We start from the raw sequence: 26,618 nt of genomic DNA, 5'->3' as shown, positions 1-26,618 counted from the left end.
AGAGATAGGGTGAGGAGCTTGGACATCTTGAGGGAGCTCAGAGTAGAGCCGCTGCTCCTTCGCATCGAAAGGAGCCAGTTGAGGTGGTTCAGGCATCTGATTATGATGCCTCGTGGGCGCCTTCCTTTGGAGGTTTACCGGGCACGGCCAACTGAGAGGAGACCCCGGGGTAGACCCAGAACTCGCTGGAGGGACTACATGTCCAATCTGGCCTAGGAACGCCTTGGGATCCCCCAGGAGGAAGGCTGGAGGGCGTTGCTGGGGAGAGGGACGTCTGGAGTGCCCTACTTAGCTTGCTGCCACCACGACCAGATCCCGGGAAAGTGGCTGAAGATGAGAGATGAGAGAGAGAGATTTCCTTACCTGCATTATTGAGCATGCATCAAGACGTTAATGCAGGTGCTTTCAAGACAGTAGCTGATCAATAAATATTCAAATCTTTAATGCTTTTAGAGTAGCTCATTTTAATGGTTATTATCAGAAGGACTCTCCTAGGGAAAATGGTGGGGCATTTTTATGTGTTCACCGTATGCCAGCCAAATGCTGAAGCATGTAGGCAGCGGCAAGTCTGCAGAGGAAGCAAAGTTGACGCGGCAAACAAACAGATATGGCAGACCAAGCCTGTAGAAAACGTTTGCCAACATGTACTACAGCATCAGGCATGAACCCAAGTTCAGCTGTATTTTGTGTTTGGCGGTGGGGAAGGTACTGGTGACAAATGGTGGTCATGCAGCCGTGCAATTACCACTCTCACCACAGGTGTCGCTAAGTGGCGCAACAACAATTTTCAGTACTGTAGCTTTAAGGGCCCTGACACACCAAGATGGCAGTGAGCGTCTGTGACCCTAGTTTTTGCGGCGTGTCCTGCACCGTTGGCAGCTTTTCGGCCGATCAGAATGTTGAATCGGCAGAGTCCGTCAGTGAGAGAGCTCACTCTGATTTGGCTGTTCAGCTTAGGGAATCAGTGCTAAGCTAGCAAATCGGTGGTAAGCTAGCAAATCAGTGCAACTCAGGGCCGTCGGCTGTAGTCTTTGCGGTGTGTTCAAGTGAGGCGACGCAACAGTCGGCCTTCATCGCCACTAGCTGGTTTGGTGTGTCTGGGCCCCAAAGGCCCAATCTGTGATTTATTTGAATCTATAAAACTGAGGTATGTTTGTATACACAATTTCAGAGAGCGAGATACAGTCTCAGACAGCATCCGGATGTGGGCCACTTCAGGCAGTCATGCGGCACTGATGGCCTTCTTCTGGCCCTGACAAAATGGATGTGAGCCTGAAGTGGCCCATGTGGTAAATGGTGAATATGACCCAAATACTACAAAACAAATGTGGGCCACCTTTGGAAAATATGTGGCACATGCGGCATTGCTGTGGCTTGGTTCTGGCCCAGATCTGGCAAACAGGAGTGGACCGCCCACGTGCCACCATTCCACGTGGTATGTGGGCCAGATGAGGCGTTGGGTGTGGGACGGGACCGGGCCACAGCAATTTTGCTATCTGGGGTTCAAAAGAAGCATTTTGTGCCTTTCTCAACCGATTGTAACATCAGCCTACAGAGGCTTCACCAAGTACATTCATTTATAACGGAACAGGAACGATGACGAGGCCATAGCTTGACAATTTCTACCAACCGCAGAATGTTTAAATTGCCCAATCAGAATCGAGGATTCGACGCTGCCGTGTAATAATAAGTAATCATCTTGCTTGTTTAATGTTTTCCCTCTACTGTATAACAGTGCACTGCATGAGTCAGTAGTATATACACCCGACCCCACCACAAACAAGAGGGCAACATATGCTGACACACAACAGAAGACCATGACCCACCCGACGTTATGCCAACTCTCTGCAAGTTAGTTGTTCGAGACTGCTGTGAAGTGTTGACATAATGACGAGATGCAACAGCTGCTACATTAAAAAAAACCATCCATTGCACGTCTGTCAGTCTTGGGAGAGAGGTCCCTATTGGGCTATACAAATAAAATGGACTTGACTTTCTCCACGTTTGACAGCCACGGGGAAAGTCGGTGAGGGTGGTGCATACCACGTGTGCAACCACCAAAATAAATAAATAATATACCATTGAGCTCCCTCGATGATCATAGTGATTCCACATTTTTGTTCTTTTCGTAGTGCAGTTGCCCGTAGTGACAACACGGAGTTCTTGGAAAATAGGATCCGTGTTCTCACCGTTGAGGTTACCAGGTGATGCCCCAATGCCCTCATAGCCTGGCCTGGCAAACTTTCATCATGCAAATCGGTGAAAGAAGTTCAGCACAACGTGACTCTAGACCTCAGATATAGGCCTCGGCCGGGCCATAATAAGGCCCTTCCAGTGGCGGCGGCTGGCCAGTACGGGGCGCTGGGGCGCCGCCCCTTTCAAATATCCAGAGATGAAAATCTACTTAAACATGTTAAATATTATTTAATTATATAATGAAAATAATGATGAAATAAAAGTGTTCAGTCTGTGAGTGCCTGTCAGCAGCCATTAAATATTGGTTCCCAATGATGTTTGGTTGATTTCTGTCTGAATACTTCCTGGGTGAGGGGCGCCGCCCAAACCATACCTTATGTAAGCCCTCAACCTTGTGGGGAGCACGTGACCTGAGGCTGCTGTCTGATTGGTTACTTCAGATTTCCCATGGGGCGCAGTTCTGTGCCGCCCCAGACACTCCCACTTTTATTGGCAGCAAATTGGTATTGTTTTAATGTGTTTTGATCCAGTGTGATTGGACAATTCTCGTGGCTGTCAATCATGTTCACACCCACCACCACGCCTCGTCTCGGCTGTCAATCATCCACTGTCTAACAACCCTGATAAAATCTATAGGCTGCATTGTCCTCTGTGACTGTGTGGACATTAAAGCAGCTGTGAGGTGTGCTGCGCCAAGGTACATTGCGCCCCCCCCCCCATTTTTTTTAGCAGAAGCCGCCACTGGTCCATACCGTTATCGCGGGTCTCCCCCCCCCCTCACGTCTTAGTGAATGGTGATGCGCATGTGCGGTTTTCCAACGAGAGCGCACAGAAATTCATAACGAATTGGTGGCTCAATGCGAAACCAGATTAGCCTGCCTAAAAAACTAATTCTGCTCGGTCAGTGTTCGCGATTAAATGTCATTATCCCCGTGCGTGAGTCGAGGCTCAAAACTGATGATAAAGTATTTCCGTGTTGTCCAAACGAGTGTGTGTTTACCCCTTGGACCAAACGTCATCAACGCAAAGATCTTTTTTTTTTCTCTCCCTCCATTCTTTATTGAACACATTTTCATATGAGACGGTACAAACATAGACAATAGAAAACCAAATTAAAAAGGAGACAAAAAAAAAAAAAATGCCAGAGTTTGTGTTATATGCAGCATATTGTAACGTGCATGGATAAGTAGACACGTCGGTCCTTGACTAGCGGGTCGAACCCGTTTAATCGACTGGTTAACGTTGTCGCTTGCGGAGTGGGAGACACGGGTTCGCGTCCCGGTTGTGGCGGTCCCGGACTGCCCCCCCCCCGAATGCGCTACAATGTTACCTTCGCCTATAGCAACTTAATAGTTTTTTTTTTAGATTAAGTAAAATGGTGCTAAAGTGTTTAAATTCAGTGATAAAGTGCAGGAAACGTGGCTTGGCTCCCGACCATTGTTTCTTATGCATGTAGAATATCCCAAAAATAATAACTAGTTGCATGATACACAGCGTGTTATTTCCAGTCTTATCTCGACTAAAACATAGCATTACATCAGGCACGCTTGTTTCAATATTCAGCTTCAGTCTCGTTTTTCAGAAAGTTGCATCTATACGTCGGAACGTCGACGCAAAAGTCGCGCTGACGTAATCAACAGTTGGTTCAACAGTTGGTTCAAGTTGGCGACGAGAAGCGACGCCGGCCGGTCATGTGACTAAGCGTTTAGGCGCGTGCACCCTCTACCGTAGATCGGTTGCGCGCGCGCGGCGTTTCGGCGACGGCGCCCCCCCTCCCTCCCTCCCTCCCTGTCGGAGTCAGAACGCCCGAACCTGTGAACCACCGCGAAGAACCCGAACCCGAACCCGCGGAAGCGTCTTCCGAACCGCGCCCCCCCCTGTTCCCTAACTGCGGGACATTCAAAAGGGACTGGCGGGCACGGCCGCTCCTTTGTCTGCGGCGGAAGGCTGACAGGCGTGTGATCCAGCCCAGGGACCGGGACCGGGACCGGGACCCGCTTCGCGCTCCGCGGATGTTGGCGATGAAGGAGAAGAAGCCCCGCGGCTCACCGTGTCGCCTTCCGCGCGTCGTGGGTTGAGACTTCGGCGCTCGACGAGGAGGCGGAGGAGGAGGAGGAGGCGGAGGCGGAGGAGGAGGAGGAGGAGGAGGGGGGACGCGCCGGCGTTGTAATTTCTGGAGGGAGGGAGGGAAGGAGGGAGGCTCTGGCTGGCTGTTGAACAGCGAGCATCCGAGAAGAACCGAGCGGCTGCGTGTGGCGGACTCCGGAGTTCCGTTGCGCGGTTGGTTTTTACTCGCGTCCCTATCGGGCGCTTCTCAGCACCGGGGATCCGGAACGCGACGCCGGCCTTGACACGCAGCGTTTAAGGGGGGTCGGATCGGATCGGGTCGGGATCGGATGTGAAGTGGCGCGTTCTGGCAACTCGGCGATGCGGATTACCTCCCTCTCAATGGTTCGCCGCCTTTGGGTCCGGTTCGGTCAAGTAAATCGAGTCGAGTGACGTTCGGTCCGGTCCGGTCCGGTACGGTCCGCCGGCAGGTTTTAGGTTTCGCCGCCAGACCGCTCGCCCAGGAGAGGGAAGGGGAAGACCCGCCGGAGTGGCGGCGGGTCCCACGTGTTCGCTTGTCTGCCGAAACCCGAACGCGTCAACTGCGATTTCCGACCGAGCGAAACTTGACCGCCGCCGCCTCCGCCGATGGCGAACGACTCCATTCAAGTAAGTCAAGTCCCGCCGCTGATCGGGTACGCGGGCCTCCTTTTCTCCCTTCTTCTCCTTCGTCTTTCTCTTTTTTGGTCTGTCGCCTGTTTTCCCTCACAGCGAATGGGTGTTTCCCCCGGCTGTCTCAGCCCATGTTCGGGACAAGCTGTTGTGTTCTTGACTTGGAACGGGATCGTTTGCTGCTTCTCATTAATGGATCAGGACGGGAGGAACTTGTGGCTGGGTTCTGTCTCCCCCCCCCCCACTCCTCCTCTGTCTCCCCCTCTCCCCCCTTTTTCTTTTTTTTGCAGAGGGCTGCTGCACAGAGCTGCAGACGTGCCGGGTCACCTTGGTGTTGTGTTGTGTCCTGGTTTGTCATGTGGGTCCTTGGGGGTCAACTATAAGTCAAGATGTTGGGAGTGTGGACAGGCATAACAGGGGTGGTTATTCTGGAACGCGCACCGATCCCGTTTCCCCAGTGACGTCACTAGTTTGCAGGAGCATTGACAAGGGAACAGGTTGCCTACTTTACATTTCAGAGGGGACAATAGTGAGTAAAGGCAAACCCCCCCCCCCCCCCCCAAGTAGGCTTGATGCCTGTCTCTCTGTATTAATGGTGTCGTGCAAGAACAAGGGCAAAGCCTTGACGGATGTTGCCTTTGAAATGTGCATGACGGAAGACGGATGATTATAGAATTAAAGAGGTGATAATGATAACAACCTAGTGCTGCGGTTGAAGTGGTCTAAGTTTCATGTTGACACAACGTGTGACACTTGGGGCCTGTTGTGAGCGATGAGGCACTGATGCCTATCGCAGTCACAAACATGGTTGTTGGCCGTGTAGGTTTGCGCTTACGTGGAATCTGACTCCGCTTTCGTGGCTCTCAGGGTGTAGTTAACATAGAATAACGACGCCGCAACACAACACGCATGCAAAGTATGCAAGTATTGGACACAAGTATGCCAGCGTGTATGTTCGGCTCCTCAACATGAGCCAGCAGACTACATATATTTTCCCATACATTCACCGTTGGAAGTGTATGTGGTCGCCTGCGAGTTTCAGCAGGGGGGGGGGGGTCCTACAAAAATGGCAGAAGTAGTAAAAGCCAGCATTTATGAATCTCTACGATTTAGCCCCAACAGTGTCATTGGCGGTGTAAGACGGGATCAATACAGTGATGAAAGTTGCAGCATACAAGTAGCGAAGCAGCTTAAAACAAGGCCAGTCAGGCTAACTATAGGCTAACTATAATGATAACCAACTTAGGAAGTCGTGGTTGGGACCAGCGGGGGTTTCTTCTCATTATTGCTCCTGTTTTTCTTTTTTTCCCCAAAAATGCTAACCTCATTCTTCTTACAAATGTAGCCCGTTGTGAAACGTATTGTTGAAATGTCACATATGGCACACTCACACTCGTGTTTTTCCCGTCTTCATGTTGTGCCAGGAAGTCATGAGTCCTTCCATGTGTTGATGGTAAAATAAAAAGTCAAATCCGGTGTTCAATCACGCACACTGTTCAGAGGCAGCAGAAAGTGGTGCTGTTTTACAAGCTCTCGAGCTCGGGTCTAATTGTAGCTCTGCTGCTTGGTGTCCCTGGGCCCACAGCGACCCAACAGATGCACCTTCTCTGTCTGAAGATCCAACCAGCTACCCGGTGGTAGAAGCAGGTATATTTACATTGAGTTTCTGTCTTTTAAATTCAGGAGCCTCGCTGTAGCCCTGCAAATTTCTGCCCCCTCACACCGTGCAACCCATTTGGTGTTCTCCAGGAGTCCGAGCATCCTTGGTTACTGGAGATGTGTGCATAAAGTAAAGGGCCGCTGCTTACTTCCACGGAGGAGATTCAGACAGACGGGTTAGCAACAGCTGGTCACTCGAAAGCGATTTTGACATTTTAGCTTCCCCATACGGGCGATGTTTTGCCATGTCCTAACCCTCATCAACTGCACACACACACACACACACATACAAACACAGGAGAATGGTTAAACAATGGAGAAGAAAGGGGGAGGCGAAGGAGGAGTCTGACTGAACTCCAGGTGTACCCACTGTCATTGTAAGAACTGCTGCAAGGTGAAGAGGAAGGAGGGAGCAAGTATTCAGTGCTCACCCATTTGAGTTTACTTAAAACTTCACGAGTCTTAAAGTGAACCTCATCCGACTGGTTCCTCGTGGTTTGACGAACTGACGCAGTCAGATGAAGGGCAGTCGGTGTAGGTGGCGTAGTGCGAATGAGATGAGCGTCTGTCTGGCTGATGTGTTTTTGAGCAAGGTGCCTGGATCCTAAACCGTTTCAGGAAGGCTGTTCTAAACTGGCCCGGCACTTTGCCTTCCCTTTAGGGGCAGGTGAAGGGAATTTCCTCATGCGGCTCAACAGGATATTTCATTTAGCCTAACGTCAAGTCTGTTTTTCAGTTTGGCTCCGTCGTTTTAAAGGAAGGTTTTGCCTCTGGTTTTCAATATTGATGACTAATGTTGTCGACTGAAGCAGGGAAAAAATCCTCACTGCGTAGTATACTGCAGCGTTCTTCTGCTCACAGAGCCTTTCTGACGGTGCCTACACGTACCAGAATGCATTGCGTGCAAGCTTAAGTATCATCACCCATAAAATCCCCTGTGCTTATTTTGTTGGATGTCATTTCCCCGATTGGAAACGTAGCTTATCTAAGATAATGCCGATGTGTTTTGTTGGAAGGTGTCCTTATAGCAGATTAGAGTGGAGATTAGAAACCTAAGCTAACCTAGGCTGTAGTTCCTGCTTCCACCAACTGACATCACAATACACCACTTGGCAGGCAGAAAACAGAACTGTTTCGTTGACATCCCAGAGATGCAGAAACGATCTGGAACTGCCGCAGGTGTTTTGCATATGCTACCCCCGTCGCCGATGGATGGAAATAAGGTTAAAAATCGGTGAATTTCCCCTTTAACAGGTTGCCAGATCAGCCCAGGTCTTGGTTAGGCTTCCTGAAAGCATGTGACATTTTCACACTAAAGTTACATTTTTCTCCTTTTCTGAGCTAATAGGTCAACGGGGGACCTTGCTTTTTAGACTTGGCTGGAGTCTTAAAGGGGATATGTGTAGTTCCACTTCACTGCTCACCTCTTGTCATTTGGTGTTGTGAATAGCGGCAAACCATGAGACGAGGAGCAAATCGAAACTGGAAGGATAGTGCTTATGTGCACTTTTACTGACATCTGCGAGTTTCGAACGGCATAGCGATTTGTTGTGATTGCCACATAGTTCACCAATGACTTGTCAGTGCCAGCCGAGCCAAGTCTGTGGTGGGGTGTCGGAGGCTCTGACCTGCCGAAACAATTCGCTGGTGTGGCTGCTGTGTTTCTTGGATGCAAAAATCTGAGAGTGGTTGATGTTGAAGTCATTTATTTTGTTTCAATCGGTATTTCTCTTCAACCTGTACTGATATTTACCAGTTGTATTATCCATACATCCATTATCCAAGCCGCTTATCCTAATTAGGGTCGCGGGATGCTGGAGCCTATCCCAGCAGTCATTGGGTGGCAGGTGGGAAGACACTCTGGACAGGCCACTAGTCCCATCACAGGGCCGACACATTTATATTTAGGGACTTTTTTTTTGTATGGCCGATTCACCTGACCTACCTACATGTCCTTGGACTGTGGGAGGAAACCGGAATACCTGGAGGAAACCCATGCAGACTCCACACAGAGGATGACTGGAGACAACCCTCAAGGTTGGACTACCTCGAGGCTCGAACCCAGGACCTTCTTGCTGTGGGGCGACAGTGCTAACCACTATACCACTGATAGTTGTATTATGTCTCTGGAAAATCAAAATATTACCCGTAGCCCCTTTACAGGCTTTTCGTTGATCCCTTTCACCAAGGCTCAATAAAACATACTAGCGTTGTTGTGATGCAGGGACCAGTCTTGAGTCACACCCAGGACCAATTTGAAATCAACCCTCGTTTTCTAAAATAAGAAATCTCGTGAATATTCTCTGAATGGTTTTGAAAACTGGTCCTGACAGATTGAATAGGTAAGACCTGCTGCTGGCCACACTTGCCCTCCAAGTGAGGAGGGGTTAAGCCTGATGCACATTACCTGACGACAAGATTTCTCGCTGGGAGACGGGTGGAGTCCCTGAGATTGGCCACTACTGCATAAGCGTTGACATTTCAATCCAATTTCCAGATTGGAGTGCTATATAAACCTGCAAGAAAAAAAGAAGGAAACTCTGATGTCACATGTTGAGTCCTTTGTGTTTGTTTTTGACAGTCAAATTAGGACTTGTCAAAGCTTGAGATTGCGTGAGAAGTGCCTCCACCTTTGCTAAGAGACAGTAGTGCTGAGAAATAATGGAAAATATGATAAAGGAAATATTTTCTTATTACCTCTTATGATATCGACTTACGAATAAGGAAAAAATACTACGTGTAAGAATCCAATTGAGGTTTATTACATTGAACTGCTTGTTAATGTAAAGTATATTATCAAACCAAAAATTAGTTTTCAATACCCCCTCCGATATTTTAGACCTAATTATTTGAGATATTTTAGGTAATAGATTATTGTTTCAATGTTAGAAAAATCGTGTATGACGATATCTGAATTTCATTCATGTACAATACCATATTGAATAATCGCCCAATCCCGAGGGACTGTCTCCTGATATGACTTGAGATGACGTTTCTCGTATGCATATTAAGCATCTCGTACGAGGTCTGCTAGCAGTGGACTTCTGCAGCTTCCCCCAGACAGGGGCGTAGCACAAGATTCTGGGCCCTATATTTAAGCAGTCTCTGTGGGCCCCCTTTCCTCTTTAGCTAGTTAGCTATCATAGCTTTCCTCTTCGCTGGTTAGCTGGCCGCCTTTCTTTGAAAAGCTCCCAGCTCACTTTCTCTTGGACGAAGTTACTCAACAGTTGTTTTCCCTCATTTTGCCTTCTCTCCTTTTCCTTTTTTTCCTTTTCTTTTCTGGAACCCCAGATTTTGCCGTCTTTGGGAAAGACATGACTCTGTGCTTGTATCAGCAGTCACTCGCAACAGGACGAGGTGAGCTGCATTGAGAGACGCTCGTGAGGGGCGGATTACCCCATTTTGCACCTTTTGTAAGGGGCGAGAGGGGCCTCGGAGAGCCTCCACTATTGTCTTTAAGTCCCTCAACCGATGTACTGAGCCAATTTTAGCTGAAGTTATGACAATAATTAGTTGGAAAGAAAAATTTGCAAACCAAAACCCGAGGGCCCCCCTCTCCCTTCTAGGCCCCGGTAGATCCTCCCCCCCCCCGACAACAACGCCGCTGTCCCCGGAGCCTTTCTTTTGTTCGTCCCACAGGAAGGCGATTAAAAAAACAAACCCCCAATAGGAGTCAGAACCCAACTGCGTCACACTTCCTCGAAAAAGGTCAGAGGGCAGAAGAGAAAGCTGTTTCTGCACAGCAGTGCGTGATGGGATGCGGGTACTTTTCCATACAGTCTGGTCGAAAGATGCCGGTGTAACATGCCGAACAAGTCGGATGGCACAGCGCATAGCGGCGCCTTACTTCATCCAGGGTTTCACAGAATGTGCATTCACAAGAATGGACACAACCGGCACAAACACAAAAGGCGATGTACGCGGTCAGACGCTCAGGGGAATGCAGGGGGAGACTCCCATAACCTGTTGCGTGATGTAAGGAGACAGCTATTCACCTCACTCACGCTCCTCCTCAGCCGTGCCCCGTGGCCACGTAGACAGACAAGTGGATATACAGGGGAAGAAACTGGGTTGGCTGCAGACAGGGAAACAAACCGATGGTCTTTCTCACTCTTGAAAAATAGGTTATCTCGTCTTAATGAAACACGCTGAACGAATGGCGTTGTGTAACCCCTCGTGTGAGGATGGCCTGAGATTAGACCTTACTTGGACTCGTAGCAGATGAACGTAGTCTCTTGCTGGCTTCACGGACTGTGCACATTGGCTCTCTGGGGAATTGTCGTTTTTATATGCTGGCATGCATGTTTTATGTTTCGTCACTGCAGTGTAAAACTGCACGACCAAGGCGGCCATTTTGGCAGTTTTTGGATTTTCAAAGTTTAATAACTTTGTGGGGGGGGGGGAGACACAGACCTGCCGCTTCATGAATGCCCCTAAAATGCCATATATTCACATTAAAATGAGTTTTGGATCGGTTGCACAAAAAAAGTTACGATAAGATCTACCTGAAACGACCACGAGCGGTCAAAATGACTGCGTAATTTGCACGTCGTCGTGCGCGTCATGTCACGATTTATGACGTGCGTGGGGCCGCGTCATTTCCGTCACGACGTTCATTGCCCTGTCCTAGAGTCACACTAGCAGAGTAATAGTCTAAACTTGATTTTTGATTATTTCCAACGTGTCTGGTTACAGCCGCACCGTGACCACCACCGAGGTGTTGCAGTATGTACAGGCGTTTAACAGTGGCCCTTTTAAATTGTTTGGAAAATGGTGTTGAAAGTTGTTAAAATGTTAATTTTGGTTTCAGCCGTGTCTTAACACAGTGTTTCTCAACCGGGGGTCCGCGGACCCCTAGTGGTCCGTGGTGTAATTGCAAGGGGTCCGTGAAAATAAAATATCTTTTAAAAAAAAAGATCCTATGACATAGGATTATTTTACTCAAATGTGACTGAGACCTTTATCTACCTAAACTATAAAGGGTAACAGGACTTTTTTCTCTCATTACATCTGTTTCACAAGTGTCATTTATTGTATTTTAATAAGAGATCTCGCTCCCGTTTGCATTGTTAAAAGTTACTGCATAAAAATTCTGTTGTTACATATATCTGAAAGTTACTGAATACATATTCTGTTGTTACATATATCTGAAAGTTACTGAATACATATTCTGTTTTGTTACATATATCTGAAAGTTACTGAATACATATTCTGTGTTGTTACATATATCTGAAAGTTACTGAATACATATCCTGTTTTGTTACATATATCTGAAAGTTACTGCATAAGAATTCTGTTTTGTTACATATATCTAAGTTTCAACTGAAAGCTCTTATTTTTGCCCCAAAGAGTGAATAAATGCTCAAATGCCATTTAAAATGCAGTTTCTACTGTTTCTATCAAATTGCAACCCCCCTCCCCCAAGATCAGGTGGAGGGGTCCTCAGGGTAGATCAAAAATACGCAGGGGGTCCAGGAGCCCAAAAAGGTTGAGAACCACTGACTTAACAGACAGGCTAACATTAATGTAATGCATTAATATCTCAATTGGGTATTTATCTTGACAGAAGATAGAGTTTGAACACCGCGGCAGTCAAAATGACCGCCCATGGTTGTTCTAGTAGTTTTTAAGTTCCGGCCGTTGTTTGGGACTGTTTCAATGGCAATTCTCAGTTCTTTTTTTACATTTCACATTTTATAGGCCTCGTTACGTTTGTTAGATGAGCGATATGTGTTTTCCGTACTATTTTCAAGTTCGACCGTGTCGAAGTTTAAATGGTTTAAAGATAGTATTATAGTTGTTAAAATTTTAATTTTGGTGTCGGTCGTTTCCTAACAGACATGCTAACATATGCAATATCTCAATTTGGTATTTATCTTGACAGAATATAGAGTTTAAAATCCGGCGGTCATTTTGACCGCCCGTGGTCGTTTTAGGCAGGAGTGAAATCCCCGGTCGTTCTACTGTTAAATGACAACCAGTTGGGTTTCTGATGGGGTGCAGGTTTAGCTACTGTATGCGTTCAGTTCTGCTTTTAGAAGTCGGAGGGATTTCGCTTTACGTGGTCTTCTGCAGACTGTTTGAGTTGCGACTACATTTGTGAGATTCTGAAATCTACTTGCCGCCGTGACCAGAGCATAGTTTATGTGCACTGTCCCTATTTTGTTTTTGGACTCCCGCACTTTTCGAGCTCCTTTACACAGGAGGGGTTGTAAGAAGGAGCGAGTGTTTGAGCTCAGAAGTCCACAGACGGCTCTGTTTGTCGGGCTGTGTTGGGTCGTACGGGGTGTCTGCACGCAGTGCCGGTTCAGAAGATGCTTGCGCGCAAGAAAACGTTGAGAAATTATCATTAGTGATGTGGACGTGATGACCCAGCAGGGGGTGCAGAATTCAGTGTTCGTTTCACTCGGCTGGAACAGTCCCAACACCGTTACTGTAATGCCGCCTTTAAAGGCCCGCCTTACTCAAATACTGCTCCGTCCACCATCCATCCATTATCCAAACCGCTTATCCTACACATGGTCGCGGGGATGCTGGAGCCTGTCCCAGCAGTCACTGGGCGGCCGGCGAGGAGACACCCTGGCCAGGCCGCCGGGCCATCACAGGGCCCACACGTCCACATCTAGGGACAACTTAGTACGGCCGATTCGCCTGACACGGGGAGAACATGCAAACTCCACACAGAGCACGACCCGGGACGACCCCCAAGGTTGGGCTACCCCGGGGCTCGAACCCAGGACCTTCTTGCTGTGAGGCGACCGTGCTAACCACCCCCGCGCCACCAGTACTGCTCCAGTGCAATGGAATATATGGTTTCTCATGTCTACAGTTGCCTCATGTAATGGTTTCACTTCAAAATTGCGTATTTGGTGTGTTGACATATTAGTCGTTCACAACCGAGCGCAGCTGCTGCTTGTCATGTGAGACTAAAGACACGTTGCCCTGGGCCAGTGCACCACTACCTAGAGGGCGTGTGTGTGTGTGTGTGTGGGGGGGGGGGGCCTCGAATCAGGCGGTCGGATGGAATGCCTGCTTGTTTGTGCGTGTGTTTTTCATGGATCATGATTTCTAATCTCAGCCAAAAGATATTTACTTTACTCAGGACTTGGCTGAAAGTGCGTGAAGACCTTACCGAGGACTACTGAAAACCAGGTCCAGATATTACAAACAGCCCGCGCTTCTAGAAAAGGGATCTAATTTCTGCCGTAATGTGCTTTAACACCAGATTTCTCGACTGCATACGAGTCGACTATTCACAGTGTGCTCTCCCCCCCCCCCCCCCCCGGTACTATCTGTGGTTGGAGATACAGCAGATGGTAATCTGTGCAATAATCAATTAAACTTTCATTTGACCCTTACTTGTGTGGAAACAAACATGGAGCTTTTTTTTTTTGTGTGTGTGTGGATTATTCCTCCCCCTTTTTCTCCCCAGTTGTATCCGGCCAATTATAACCCCCACTCTTCCGAGCCGTCCCGGTCTCTGCTCCAACCCCCTCTGCCGATCCGGGGAGGGCTGCAGACTACCACATGCCTCCTCCCATACAGGTGGAGTCGCCAGCCGCTTCTTTTCACCTGGCAGTGAGGAGTTTCACCAGGGGGGACGTAGCGCGTGGGAGGATCACGCTTTTCCCCCTCCATCCTTAACAGGCGCCCCGACCGACCAGCGGAGGCGCTAGTGCGGCGACCAGGACGCATACCCACATCCGGCTTCCCACCCGCAGACACGGTCAATTGTGTCAGAAGGGATGCCCGACCAAGCCGGCGGTAACACGGGGATTCGAACAGGCGATCCCCCGGGGTGGTAGGCGACAGAATAGACCGCTGCACCACCCGGACTATTTGTGGCTCTTTTAATAAGAAGTGCCGTGTGGTTTACTACGGCCTCATGTAACCTTACATATAAATACAACGACAGCGACGACAACCACAACAACAATGAAAAAAGAGCTCGGGTATCGGTATCGATTGGCGTTGGCAGATACCCAAATTCGGGTATCGGAATCGGATTGGAAGTGAAAAAAAGGTGGCTCGAGGGATCTCTACTTTGATGTAAGCGCTAGTCTCATATTTTGATACTCTCAGTATCAGTCAGCTGCCCGGCTCTACCCTAAAGCCCCATTCTGTATAAACTGTGACAGATACTCTCTAGGCAAGGCTGGGTCTCACCAGCCGGTAACTGGGCTGATTTATCCCAGTAAGTCCACGCCAGCAGTGGAAGAAAATCCCAGTCGGAGGCCTGGTTGGCAGCTTGACGCTGGCTGTGGGGAAAGGTTACGTGGTGTGGTGTGAGCGGTTTGGATTTGATTAACCCCCATCAATCTGGGGACCCGGCGTCTAATGGTTTGTGGTGGTGATGAGCGATTCGTCGCAAGGTCGGGGAACACCGAGAGGAAGTGAGAGGCTAAACTTGATAAACGGTGCACGTAAGAAGACCTCACACTCAAAACGAGTGTCTTATTTGCTAAGTTTTAACTTTGTATTTTCTAAATATTTGCTTTCTCAAGCCCTTCATTGTGCTCGTCATTGATTTCTTTTTTCATAAACAGATTTCATTGGCATTTTAGGAGTCATCACAAAATGACATGAATTGTCCAACCTCCACTCCCACCCCTACTTAGTCCCCCCCCCCCTCTTTTTTTCTCCCCAATTGTATCCGGCCAATTACCCCACCCTTCCGAGCCGTCCCGGTCGCTGCTCCACCCCCTCTGCCGATCCGGGGAGGGCTGCAGACTACCACATCCGATACACGTGGTCGCCAACCGCTTCTTTTCACCTGACAGTGAGGAGTTTCCCCAGGGGGACGTAGCACGTGAGAGGTTCATGCTATTCTCCCCAGTCCCCCCCCCCCCAAACAGACGCCCCGACCGACCACAGGAGGCGCTAGTTCAGCGACCAGGACACATACCCGCATCCGGCTTCCCACCCGCAGACATGGCCAATTGTGTCTGTAGGGACGCCCGACCAAGCCAGAGGCAACACAGGGGTTCGATCCAGCGAGCCCCGTGTTGATAGGCAGTGCCCCCTCACAGGATTGGTTTCTTATTAAGATCCACAAACCAGCGGTGAGAGTAGAGGTCCCAACATCAGTGGGGCGTGAAGAGTCGTTCGGTATGCCATACCCGTCTCTGCATATCTCGTAAGAACTGATTTTTTCCCCCTTCTTTAGAACCGGGGAGACAAAACATTGGTGGAGCTTGTCGTTGTCTTAGGTTCTCATGTCTGAGGTTCTCATGTCTTAGGTTCTCATGTCTTAGGTTCTCATGTCTTGGCTTCTCATGTCTTGGGTTCTCATCTCTTGGGTTCTCATGTCTTGGGTTCTCATGTCTTGGGTTCTCATGTCTTGGGTTCTCATCTCTTGGGTTCTCATGTCTTGGGTTCTCATGTCTTGGGTTCTCATCTCTTGGGTTCTCATGTCTTAGGTTCTCATGTCTTGTGTTCTCATGTCTTGGGTTCTCATCGCTTGGGTTCTCGTGTGTTAGGTTCTCATGTCTTGTGTTCTCATGTCTTGGGTTCTCATGTCTTGGGTTCTCATCGCTTGGGTTCTCATGTCTTGGGTTCTCATGTCTTATGTTCTCATCTTTTGGGTTCTCATGTCTTATGTTCTCATGTCTTGGTTTCTCATGTCTTAGGTTCTCATGTCTTGGGTTCTCATGTCTTGGGTTCTCATGTGTTAGGTTCTCATGTCTTGGGTTCTCATCGCTTGGGTTCTCATGTCTTGTGTTCTCATGTCTTGGGTTCTCATGTCTTGTGCTCTCATGTCTTGGTTTCTCATGTCTTAGGTTCTCATGTCTTGGGTTCTCATGTCTTGGGTTCTCATGTGTTAGGTTCTCATGTCTTGGGTTCTCATGTCTTGGGTTCTCATGTCTTGTGTTCTCATGTCTTGGGTTCTCCATATCCTCTCGTGTGCAGCCAGGCTGCAGAGGCTGTAAAAAAACCCCAATAGGGATGTTCCTTCCAGAGGAAGTTGCATGTTATTGTTTAAGTTTAGGCGAGCCATGTTTGGTCCTATACGCTTGTGGTTTTTCAGCATTTTTCTCCTGTGACATGTTTTCACGAGTCATTTTCCCATCACCCTTAAATTGGCCTCAATGTCCACGTTTATATTTAAGACGGTAATCCGTCTCAATCGGGCCCATTTCGGTAATTTCTTACCTCAAGGTCCCGACAGAAATGTAAAATGCTGTGCCGCGGACCGCTTTGGGCTTCTCCACCCCCCCTGCTCTTGCCCCACTAGGGCAAGAGAGTAGACTTGGGGGGTGGGGGGCGGGGGGTGAGGGTGCGCATGTGTGTGTAAAGGGCACTATGTTGAGGATGAGACTCTCTGGGTGCAGCAGCACAATAGCTTCTATTGTTTGAGACTAGCAGCTCAGATCACATTCACTTCACTGTGCAGTGCATTTCCCCCAGTGCTTGCCGGGGCAGCCAGTGGCCGCACCCTCGCTGACCAACACACACACACACACACACACACACGTCCATGGTGTGTGCTGTATGTTTGATTGACGGCGAGTCTACAAGTCCAAACAGCTGTTGCAGTCCCCAGACGGTCTGGGGGAAGCCCCGGTTTCTCCTCATCCCTTCGTGCTTTTTCGTTTGTGCAGGGGCTGTGCCCTCGTTCTTTTCTTTCACATCTCCTCTGCTCACTCTCCGAAACTGGCCCGTTGTTCCCATGACCTCAGGGGGGCGCACCCCTTGTTTTAAAACCCCCAACCGTCCCCTCTGTTCTGCTGAATACACACACACACACACACACAGGTCGGTGCTCCTACCTGTAACAGCATTATGAGTAGAAAAATAGAAGGTACGGTAGCCTAATGTATAGAAAATATACAATACAAATACTACGGGGGGGGGCTGGGCTGTGGGAGAAATGTTACTGTTAGTGGTTGCAATCCCATGAGCCTTTAAGGAAAGTGGTGTGTGTGTGTGTGTGTGTGTCCATCCCTATGCTCAAGATGTGTTCTCTCTGTAGCTTTGGCGGTTTCCTGTGCTGGTCGTGAGTCCCGGCAGTCGTTCCCACTGGCAGGCCACTTTGCTGGGATGGCGTCGGTGTGAAAGGTTCTCGCATATTCCCAGCGTTCACACGTTTGACCTGGCGGCCTGTCCAGGGTGTCTCCCCGCCTGCCGCCCAAGGACTGCTGGGATAGGCTCCAGCATCCCCGCGACCCTGAGAGCGGGATACGCGGCTCGGATGATGGATGGATGGATGTCCGTTAAACACGTAACCCATGAAAATGCGTATTCGCGTCGTGACCACGTGTTTTCCGTCTTCTCGTCGTCTTCTCATCTCATCTGCCATCAACTGGCCGTGTCTGCGGGTGGGAAGCCGGATGTGGGTAGGTGTCCTGTTCGCTGCACTAGCGCCTCCTCTGGTCGGTTGGGGCGTCTGTTCAGAGGAGAGGGGGAAGTGGGGGGAATAGTGTGATCCTCCTACATGCTACGTCCCCCTGGTGAAACTCCTCACTGTCCCCAGATAGCATCCGGATGTGGGCCACTTCAGGCAATGATGCGGCACTGGTGGCCTTCTTCTGGCCCTGACAAAATGGATGTGAGCCTGAAGGGGCCCACATGTATAATAGCAAATATGGCCCAAATACGCCAAATCAAATGTGGGCCTTCTTTTGGCAAAGCTGTGGTGTTCTGGGCAACATGTGATCTGGATGTGACCCTGAAGTGGCCCCGTGTGGTAAATGGTGAATATGGCCCAAATATCACAAAACAAATATGGGCCACCTTTGGCAAATATGTGGCACATGCAGCATTTCTATGGCTTGGTTCTGGCCCAGATCTGGCAAACAGCAGCGGACCTCTGAAGTGCCATCATTCCACGCTGTGTGTGGCTGGATGAAAGTGTCAGGTGTGGGACGGGTCCACGCCACAGCAATTTCGCTATCTCGGTCAGGCGAAAAGAAGCGGCTGGCAACTCCACATGTATGGGAGGAGGCATGTGGTAGTCTGCAGCCCTCCCCGGATCAGCACAGGGGGTGGAGCAGCGACCGGGACGGCTCAGAAGAGTGGGGTAATTGGCCGGACACAATTGGGGAGAATAATAATAATAATAAAAAGCACCTGCATATTGCACAAATACAATAATTGAAAAATTGCAACACATCAGAATAATCTAGTCCCCCCCGCCATTTTTTTCAAGCTCCAAATGGATGAAGAAATGACGATGCGGGGCTGGTCAGAGGACAGGACTTGTAAATTTCCGCTGGAACTGAAACATCGGGGTTCGCTTGGTTTGTTGGACGGCGAGCTTTTCAGGAAAAAGCTCGAAACGGCTTGATGGTGTGACGGGCTTTTATCAACGGTTGCTGGATTTTCAGGGCGGTACCAGACTTTAGGTGTGAGAGGGTCTTTAGAGACACCGGAACAGGCACACCGTGTTAAGTTCTGGAGGTCTTGGACTGTAATTTCCAGAGGACGCGTCTCAGGCTTAGGACCTTGTTTAAATAAGAGCAGTCGTTCTTTCTTTCCTCTCGTCCGGTGGGTCCTGCTCTGTCAACAACAGCAGCCCTGCTGTGTGACGTATCTTGACCTTTGCCCCCTTCCTCACTGTGCCAGTGCTCTGGGCCACGTACATCGATCTCGGTCCAGCGGCTCAGCGCTGCTCAGCTGTTTCGATAGCCTGTCAGATACACCAGCTATATTTGGAGCCGCGGCTAATTTGTTTGTCAGGAACAGCAGGGCTGCAAAATTTGCTCATCTCATTTTTGACCAGGAGACCGGTAAGGCTGGACCCGAATACTGGGATGCAGTTTTGGGATTCGGATATTATTTATTTATTTATTTATTTTTGCTTAATGTAGGCTGTCGGTAAAGGCGAACAGCGAAATACATTTGTCAGCCCATTCTTCTGCTGTATTTCCATCCATCCATGATCCGAACCGCTTATCCTGCTCTCGGGGTCGCGGGGGATGCTGGAGCCTATCCCAGCAGTCATTGGGCGGCAGGCGGGGGAGACACCCCGGACAGGCCGCCAGGCCATCACACAGGGTCAACACACACACACACACACACACATTCGCACCTTGGGGCAATTTAGTACGGCCGATTCACCTGACCTACATGTCTTTGGACTGTAGGAGGAAACCGGAGGAAACCCATGCAGAAACGGGGAAAACATGCAAACTCCACACAGTGGACGACTCGGGACGACCCCAAGGGTTGGACTACCCCAGGGCTCGAACCCAGGACCGCGCTAACCACTAGGACCGCGCTAACCACCGTGCTGTCCCTGTGCTATATTTATACTTTTTAGTTGCACTGTTAAGATGTGGGAATATATACGGTCTCAGCTGCGGCGCCTGACATCCCGCTCACTCTCGGCAGTGACGTCACGCTTCTGTTCACCTTGGCCGGTTTAAAGGGAAAACAGAACGGCGAAGACATCGGCTGTGTGGCGGCACTTTAACCCGAGCGATGACAAGGCAGTGTGCCGAATACGCAGTGTGAAACTGGCCTACCACGGTGGCACAACAAGCACGATAAAGCGCCTGTAAGCAGGAGGCTATTCTTATACGGTGTACGGCGGCCTCACCCGGTGCCGGTGCGGGAAGATGGCGGCGTGAATTCACGTTTGCGGCGGCCTCGCCCAGGTACCGTCCATGCAGTGTCCTTTGTCCACGTGTGCGTCTTAAGTTTAGTCTTAGGCCGGGAGAGCTGGAGCTGGATCGGCTGGGACAGCGGGGCAGGCTAAGCTAACTGCTAGCCCACGCGGACCGGCAGCCCCGATAACGCCGAGGGCGGTCGGGCGATTTGCAGGGGTTTGCAGACGACGGTGTCCTAAACTGTTTCTTTTTGTCGGGGCTGCTGGGAAGGGAGGTTTTCAGAAGTGGGGTCATCTTCTTTTTTTTTTCTTCAAACCTCCAAAACAGACAGAACTAAGGGAGCCGACGACAACCTAACTGTCATTCGTGCCTCACGGTGAATAAAGCACGCTGGTTTTTGGTCTTATTTTGTTTTGTTTGGGAGTTTTTCTGTTTTGTTTTTTCCTTCTTAAAGTCGAGTTATGTTCGGACAGTTTTGACCACTGTTTTTAACCTTTTTACTCCAGAACAATTGTGTTTCTTTCGTCCACTCAGTATACTTTAGACATGCTTCTTTAACCCACACCGGGGGGTCGGCTGGTGGGAGAGGCCATGCACAAAGCAAAAGCACCGGCCTTAATGGGATCAGCTCGACACGGCTCCCCGGAGCAGTGTGCAGAGTACTTAGAAGATACTCTGGCTAATATGTCACGTTGAGGCGGCACGGTGGCACTCACAGCAAGACGGTCCTGGCTTCGAGCCCCGGGGTAGTCCAGCCTTGGGGGTCGTCCCGGGTCGTCCTCTGTGTGGAGTTTGCATGTTCTCCCCGTGTATGCGTGGGTTTCCTCCGGGTGCTCCGGTTTCCTCCCACAGTCCAAAGTCATGCAGGTCAGGTGAATCGGCTGTACTAAATTGCCCGTAGGTATGAATATGTGTTGACCTGTGTGCTGGTCTGGCGGCCTGTCCAGGGTGTCTCCCCGCCTGCTGCCCAGTGATTGCTGGGATCGGCTCCAGCATCCCCGCCACCCTGAGTGCAGGATAAGCGGTTCGGATAATGGATGGATGTCCCGTCGATGCTGGGTTGTTACCATCAGTCATCGGCCACAGGACGTTCGGTATGCTTTCACGGTTTGATGGTAAAAGGGCAAACGCACTAGCTGGTAGAATAAACCGGACTCTACCAGCCACTGTGGCCAAGGCAATCAGGCCACCTCGGCACATTAGTGCACCAAACGTTTTGGGATGCATCTATTGTTTTCCACTGTTTTTATTGCTAGAAGAGCCTCGTTTTGGGCGTTCAGGTAGCATGGCGGTCTATTCCGTTGCCTACCAACACGGGGATCGCCGGTTCGAATCCCTGTGTTACCTCCGGCTTGGTCGGGCAGAAGGGGTGGAGCAGCGACCGGGACGGTTCAGAAGAGTGGGGTAATTGGCCAGATAGAACTGGGGAGAAAAATGGAGAACCCCCCCCCCCCCAAAAAAAAGGAGCCTCGTTTTTTGAAGACTTGGGCACAACAGGGGGCTGAAAGCTTTGCACAAGGGTGGTTGCCCATGCTGACTCCAATACTTCCCATATTTGTTCAAGGGTGGTACAGTAAGTAGTGGCTCTGTTGTCTGACCAGCCCCATATGTGACCTCACCTCTTCGTAATTAACCCTCTGTTATTCCGAGATTCGGTCAAATGCGCTTTCCATAGGCAGCTGTTAGGAATAATTCAAAAGATTATAATTTTTTACCTGTTTTCAAGTCAGCTATCGCATCTCTGAAGGGTGAAAGCTGCATCCCTGAATCCAATATATCGATAGCCTGGGCTGCTCTTCTTGAGTTTGAAGATGGTGCTGGCTGCTGCACTTCTTTGCAGCTCATGCTGCTGAAATATTGGCATCTTTTTTTCCATATTAGCTAAATATTTTACCCTGTGGCGGGGGTGCAGAGACCTTTGGGATCAGGAGCACGCCTTTGAAACTGCTATAATAATAATAATAATTTTTTATTAGTTTTTTACTAACTTATTATTACTTTTATTATTATTACTATTATTATTAAAAACTAAATTATTATTCGTTTAATAATAATAATAATGATGATGATGATGATAATAGCAATAACACATTTATGGAGCGCTTAGGTTGTAGTTCATGTCCACCTCACTGTGGTAGGAAGGAAGCAGCGTTTGTGTTTTAACGTTTTGCTTATAACTTGTTGACCCAGGAAGTGGGAAGCTGTGACTATATGTCCAACTTTACAGAATTCAGAGGACAAGTGATTTGGTGTAAAACGAGTGCACGAACTAGAGGGGGAAAAAATGATGTGACCACTCAGGGGCTCCGTATACATGTAACGCAACTGATTTGCATTTGACTCTGATATTCACTTTACAGTTTGATGGCAACAGAAAGGTGTCGTCATCTCAAAACAGAGTCAGTAAGTTGTGGTAGCCACACTGACAGCCTGTACCAACAGGAACTAACATTGTCAGCCCTTCATGCGGAGTTGGTCTGAATGGCGTTATCGCCTAAGACAACCTGCTGTAGGCGTCACAGGGGAAGTAACTTTGCATCCGCCTCTTCCATTCTGTCCAGGGTGTGGATGTTTGCCGCACACCTGAGCTCGAGTTCCCACTCCCCCAAATGAACCGCATGAAGGATGGTAATCGGGAGCATTTGTTTGTCGTTTCAGTCCATGCACCTGCGCACACGAAGTGAAAGGAAATATCGTTTCCCCCGGCCCACAGCAGTGCAACACAAACGCCAAAACACGTGTCCAAACTACAGGAACACATATCCAAACTGCAACCAAACTACAAAAACACATATATCCAACATATGCAAACACAAAAAATTCACTGTCCAAGAGGGCGAACGCCAGGATGATTGTTAGAACTGCCGGTCCACATGAGCTAGCAGTTAGCTTAGCCTGCCCCGCTTCCGCATCCTGTCAGACCGCCCTCGGTGTTTCCTCCTCGGGCGCAGCTCCAGGTAGAGCCGTGGTCCCTGGGTCCAGCTGATCCAGTGCCAGCTCCCCCAGCCATCAAATGAAAACAGAAACTTCGACGCAGACGTGGACAAAGACGCTGCATGGACGGTACTGGGTGAGGCCGCTGCAAACACGAATTCGCGCCGCCATCTTCCCTCACCGGAAGCGGAAGACTGCATCAGAGTTTTGATTTAACGAAAATAACATGGCCGATGTGAAATTTAACATCATGTTTCATATAAGCTGTGATGGAATAATTCATACGATATGTGCAGGAATAATTCATACTATATATATGCAAAGTGATGTATGCGTGATTATTAGTATTCAGATTTAGTATGTGAGCGGTATGGGCATGCGTACTACATAAGTGAAAAAAGAAATTATATTTGGAGCTCATGTCACTATACGATCAAAACCGTCCCATAATTTTTGTGCGCCTTTGTCCTTTCCTGGAAAACCTGGCCAGGGGTGAACTTTCCAAAGCACAATGGCAGACCGTGAAGTGGGAGGACGGCTGGTGTCGGCAAATTCAAATGCATATTTTAAGGGTTTCTCGAGAAAACGTCTTTAGCGTAGCATATGGAACCCTTGCTGTTGATAAAAGAGGCAAGGTTAATCAGAACGGATAAAGCGACAATGTTCTTCCGCTGTCATGAAATGCCTTGGACGTGAGTCTGAGTCTGCCAGGTGTAACGTACGCATAATAATAATAATAATGATAATAATGGATTACATTTATGTAGGGCTTTATCTAGACACCCAAAGTGCTTCACGCTGAAGGGGGTAACTCCCTTCAACCACCGCCAATAAGTAGCACCCACCTGGGTGATGCGGGGCAGCCATTTAGCACCAGAACACTCGCCACACATCAGCTTGAGGTGGAGAGGGAGGAATCACTGAGCCAATTACACGAGGCGGGGGGGGGGGGTGATTAGGTGGCCAGATGGAGAGAGCCAGGTTGGGAATTTTGCCAGGATACCGGGGCACTCCCTACTCCATCCATCCATTATCTGAACCGCTTATCCTGCTCTCGGGGTCGTGGGGATGCGGGAGCCTATCCCAGCAGTCACCCTGGACAGGCCGCCAGTCCATCACAGTATATTAGTATAGTACACAGTGCATACTACAGTCTACATATTGAGTAGTATGCCCCAATAGTACTACACTACTTTTAAGTCTGGATTGTCTGCACATTCTTAATACTTAAAAGCAGTGTAGGATGGCTATGTCTCCTCTAAGACGTCCTTCGGAGAACCACTGGCGTTCACCGGATCGAGCTCTCCCCGCAGAAGGGTTGTGGGCCCAAGCAACCGTTGGGACTCCTCGCGAAAAACGATCCACCGTGCAGCCGTCTGTTGTCACCCCCCACCCCCCTTATCTCTCTCCTCCTCCTCCTCTTCCCCGCTGTCCCTTCCACCCAGCGCCAGGCTACGCACCAGCTGCTCGCCTGCTTCCCTCCTGCGGGTCTCTGCAGCCTCTCCTCTGTTTTCCATTCTGGGGACGGCGGCGCCTCACAAGCATGTCATCTAGATAATTAGAAGGGAGAAGCCGCATGGGGTATTTTGTACCGGTGTGTCGGTGCTGCTTTTCAGACCTCAGCCAAGCAGACGGCGCTCTCGGGCCAAACCCAGTTGGCTTGATAAACACTTTGACACTAGTGAACCTCGCCAGGGTCCCGTAGAAACCTCCGCTGGAGGAAAGGTCAACTTTTTCAACTCGTCCACCCAAAAAAAGGGAAGAACTATTTTGGTACGAAAACTTCTGGGTTTTTCTCTCTCTCTCCATATTTTGCAGAAGTGTCCGAAGCACGACGCCGTCTCTACAGTCGGGGTTTTATTTTGTGTATTTTAGACGTCCCCTCGCCGCTATAATAAAGTGAGAAATGAGCTGGAAGATGTAAAAATAGTATTTTATCGCCAAGTGTGCTCACTTCGCAGTCGTTTGGCCGAGTCAAGCAGGCAAATATTTACCGAGATGGGGTTTTGATAAGAGATGCTGTGCACAAGCAGCCTCTGGAAGTGTGTGTTTGTGTGTGAGATTTCCTTAGTAATACACCGAGGGTGCGTCCTAGGAGCTATAAATAGGCGTTGGGAGTTAATAAAGTCTCTCTCCAAACAATCCCTCCCTGGAGGACGGGCCGCAGATCAGGTTACGCTGATAACACAGCGCTGTTATCCAGTGGGAGGCCCGCTGGCTGTGTGGACCTCCGTCAGGGGGTGGGTAAATAGATAAACACAAAGATATGCGGGTGAATTCCCACTAGGTTAATTTTTAGAGGCTTTAATGACGGAGTGGATTCAGCCAGCAAGCCATATTAAGTGGTGCGTGGGATGTTTAAAGTAAAGGCGTGTATGACAGCATTACGCTTTCCAAGTATTTCATTCGGCCTAAACCTTTTTCTCTACTGCCTCATCAGCCGGCCTGGGCTGCATGATGTCATCAACGGACCACCCGTGAATTACTCGCGTCGCCGCCTCCCCGTCCCGTGGTTTCGGCGGTTCCGAGCCTCCACCCCGTTAACACGCCCTGTTCCCTAGGACTCGTCGGTTCACTCCGCCGTCTCCCACCATCTGCCCTCCCTGTGGAGTCAGGAAAGGGTCGTTTGCCTTCGGCCGGCCGTGCGCTCGTACTTCCACCTCAGACACACTTCTACACACACACCTCGAAGAGGGTCGGGTCGGTTCATCCGGACGCGGCGTTTATCGACGGGAACGTCTCGCCGCTCATCTAGGCGACCGCTTCGGTCTCAGCTGACCGCAGATGAGCGATGAGACGTTTCTGTCAGTAAGCGCCGTGCCCGGATGAACCGAGTCGCCTTCGTTGGATGTTCTTACCCGGATCGCTGAGCATGCATCGAGACCTTTTATACACACACACATGCAGAAGCAGTCACGTGATGACTTATCCCGTCCCACTTCCGGGTCAGCTGGCTGTTCAGTCCTCTGTAAGGCCGGGTTCTCTCATCGCGAACGAGGTGGCGAGTGTCACCTCATGTTACTCATTAATCCGCTCTGTGACGGATCAATCGGGGGACAGAAAAAGGCTTACGTAATCCGACCCGTGTGGCCCGCGCTGACAGAATTTCCCTGACAAATAAAGTGGACAAAACATCTGGCTGGAGAGTTGCGTTTCTGTTTACCAACCGCCACAGAACTGCTAGTACGTACGTCTAGTTCTGCTGCTTACTCGGTGGAAGGGGTTCGTCGTATTTATGTAGGAACCGGGGTACCTGACCCTAGCGAGTGGCTGACTAGTCGCGTGACCGTACCCGTGTTTGTGTTGGATGCAAAAGACGGTGTAGAATCTAATGGAGGAACAGTCAGTGCCGTGATGTGGGGTATTTGGACATTTTCACGGTGATCGGCGTCAGGCGTGAAAACAATCAGGGACCCCCCCCCCCACAGTGTTTTCCAGAATCTGCCTTCCATCGGTTTTAGCCGTGTAGGTCGGTGTGAAGAAGTTGTAGGGGCGTTAGACATGGCGGAGGAAACGAGCTCAAGTCTGAGTCACCTGTATTTTATGGGACATGGCCTTGTT

At 49.5% G+C, this 26,618-nt stretch overlaps 1 protein-coding gene across 1 annotated transcript in view; it reads left to right on the top strand.

Moving 5' to 3' along the window:
• The first annotated feature begins 4,402 nt into the window (after window positions 1–4,402).
• The window catches only part of pkn1a (protein kinase N1a), a 112,386-nt gene continuing 90,170 nt past the window's right edge, over window positions 4,403–26,618 (top strand). Inside the window, exon 1 of the mRNA XM_056279753.1 lies at window positions 4,403–4,911. Coding sequence (XP_056135728.1) covers window positions 4,891–4,911 — 21 coding nt within the window. The 5' untranslated portion in view covers window positions 4,403–4,890. The remainder of the gene's footprint in view (window positions 4,912–26,618) is intronic.

Source organism: Lampris incognitus, chromosome 5, assembly GCF_029633865.1.
Source record: "Lampris incognitus isolate fLamInc1 chromosome 5, fLamInc1.hap2, whole genome shotgun sequence".
NCBI classification, from domain to species: domain Eukaryota; kingdom Metazoa; phylum Chordata; class Actinopteri; order Lampriformes; family Lampridae; genus Lampris; species Lampris incognitus.
The sequence above is the reverse complement of the archived record's forward strand: the minus strand, read 5'-3'. Positions and strand labels throughout refer to the sequence as shown.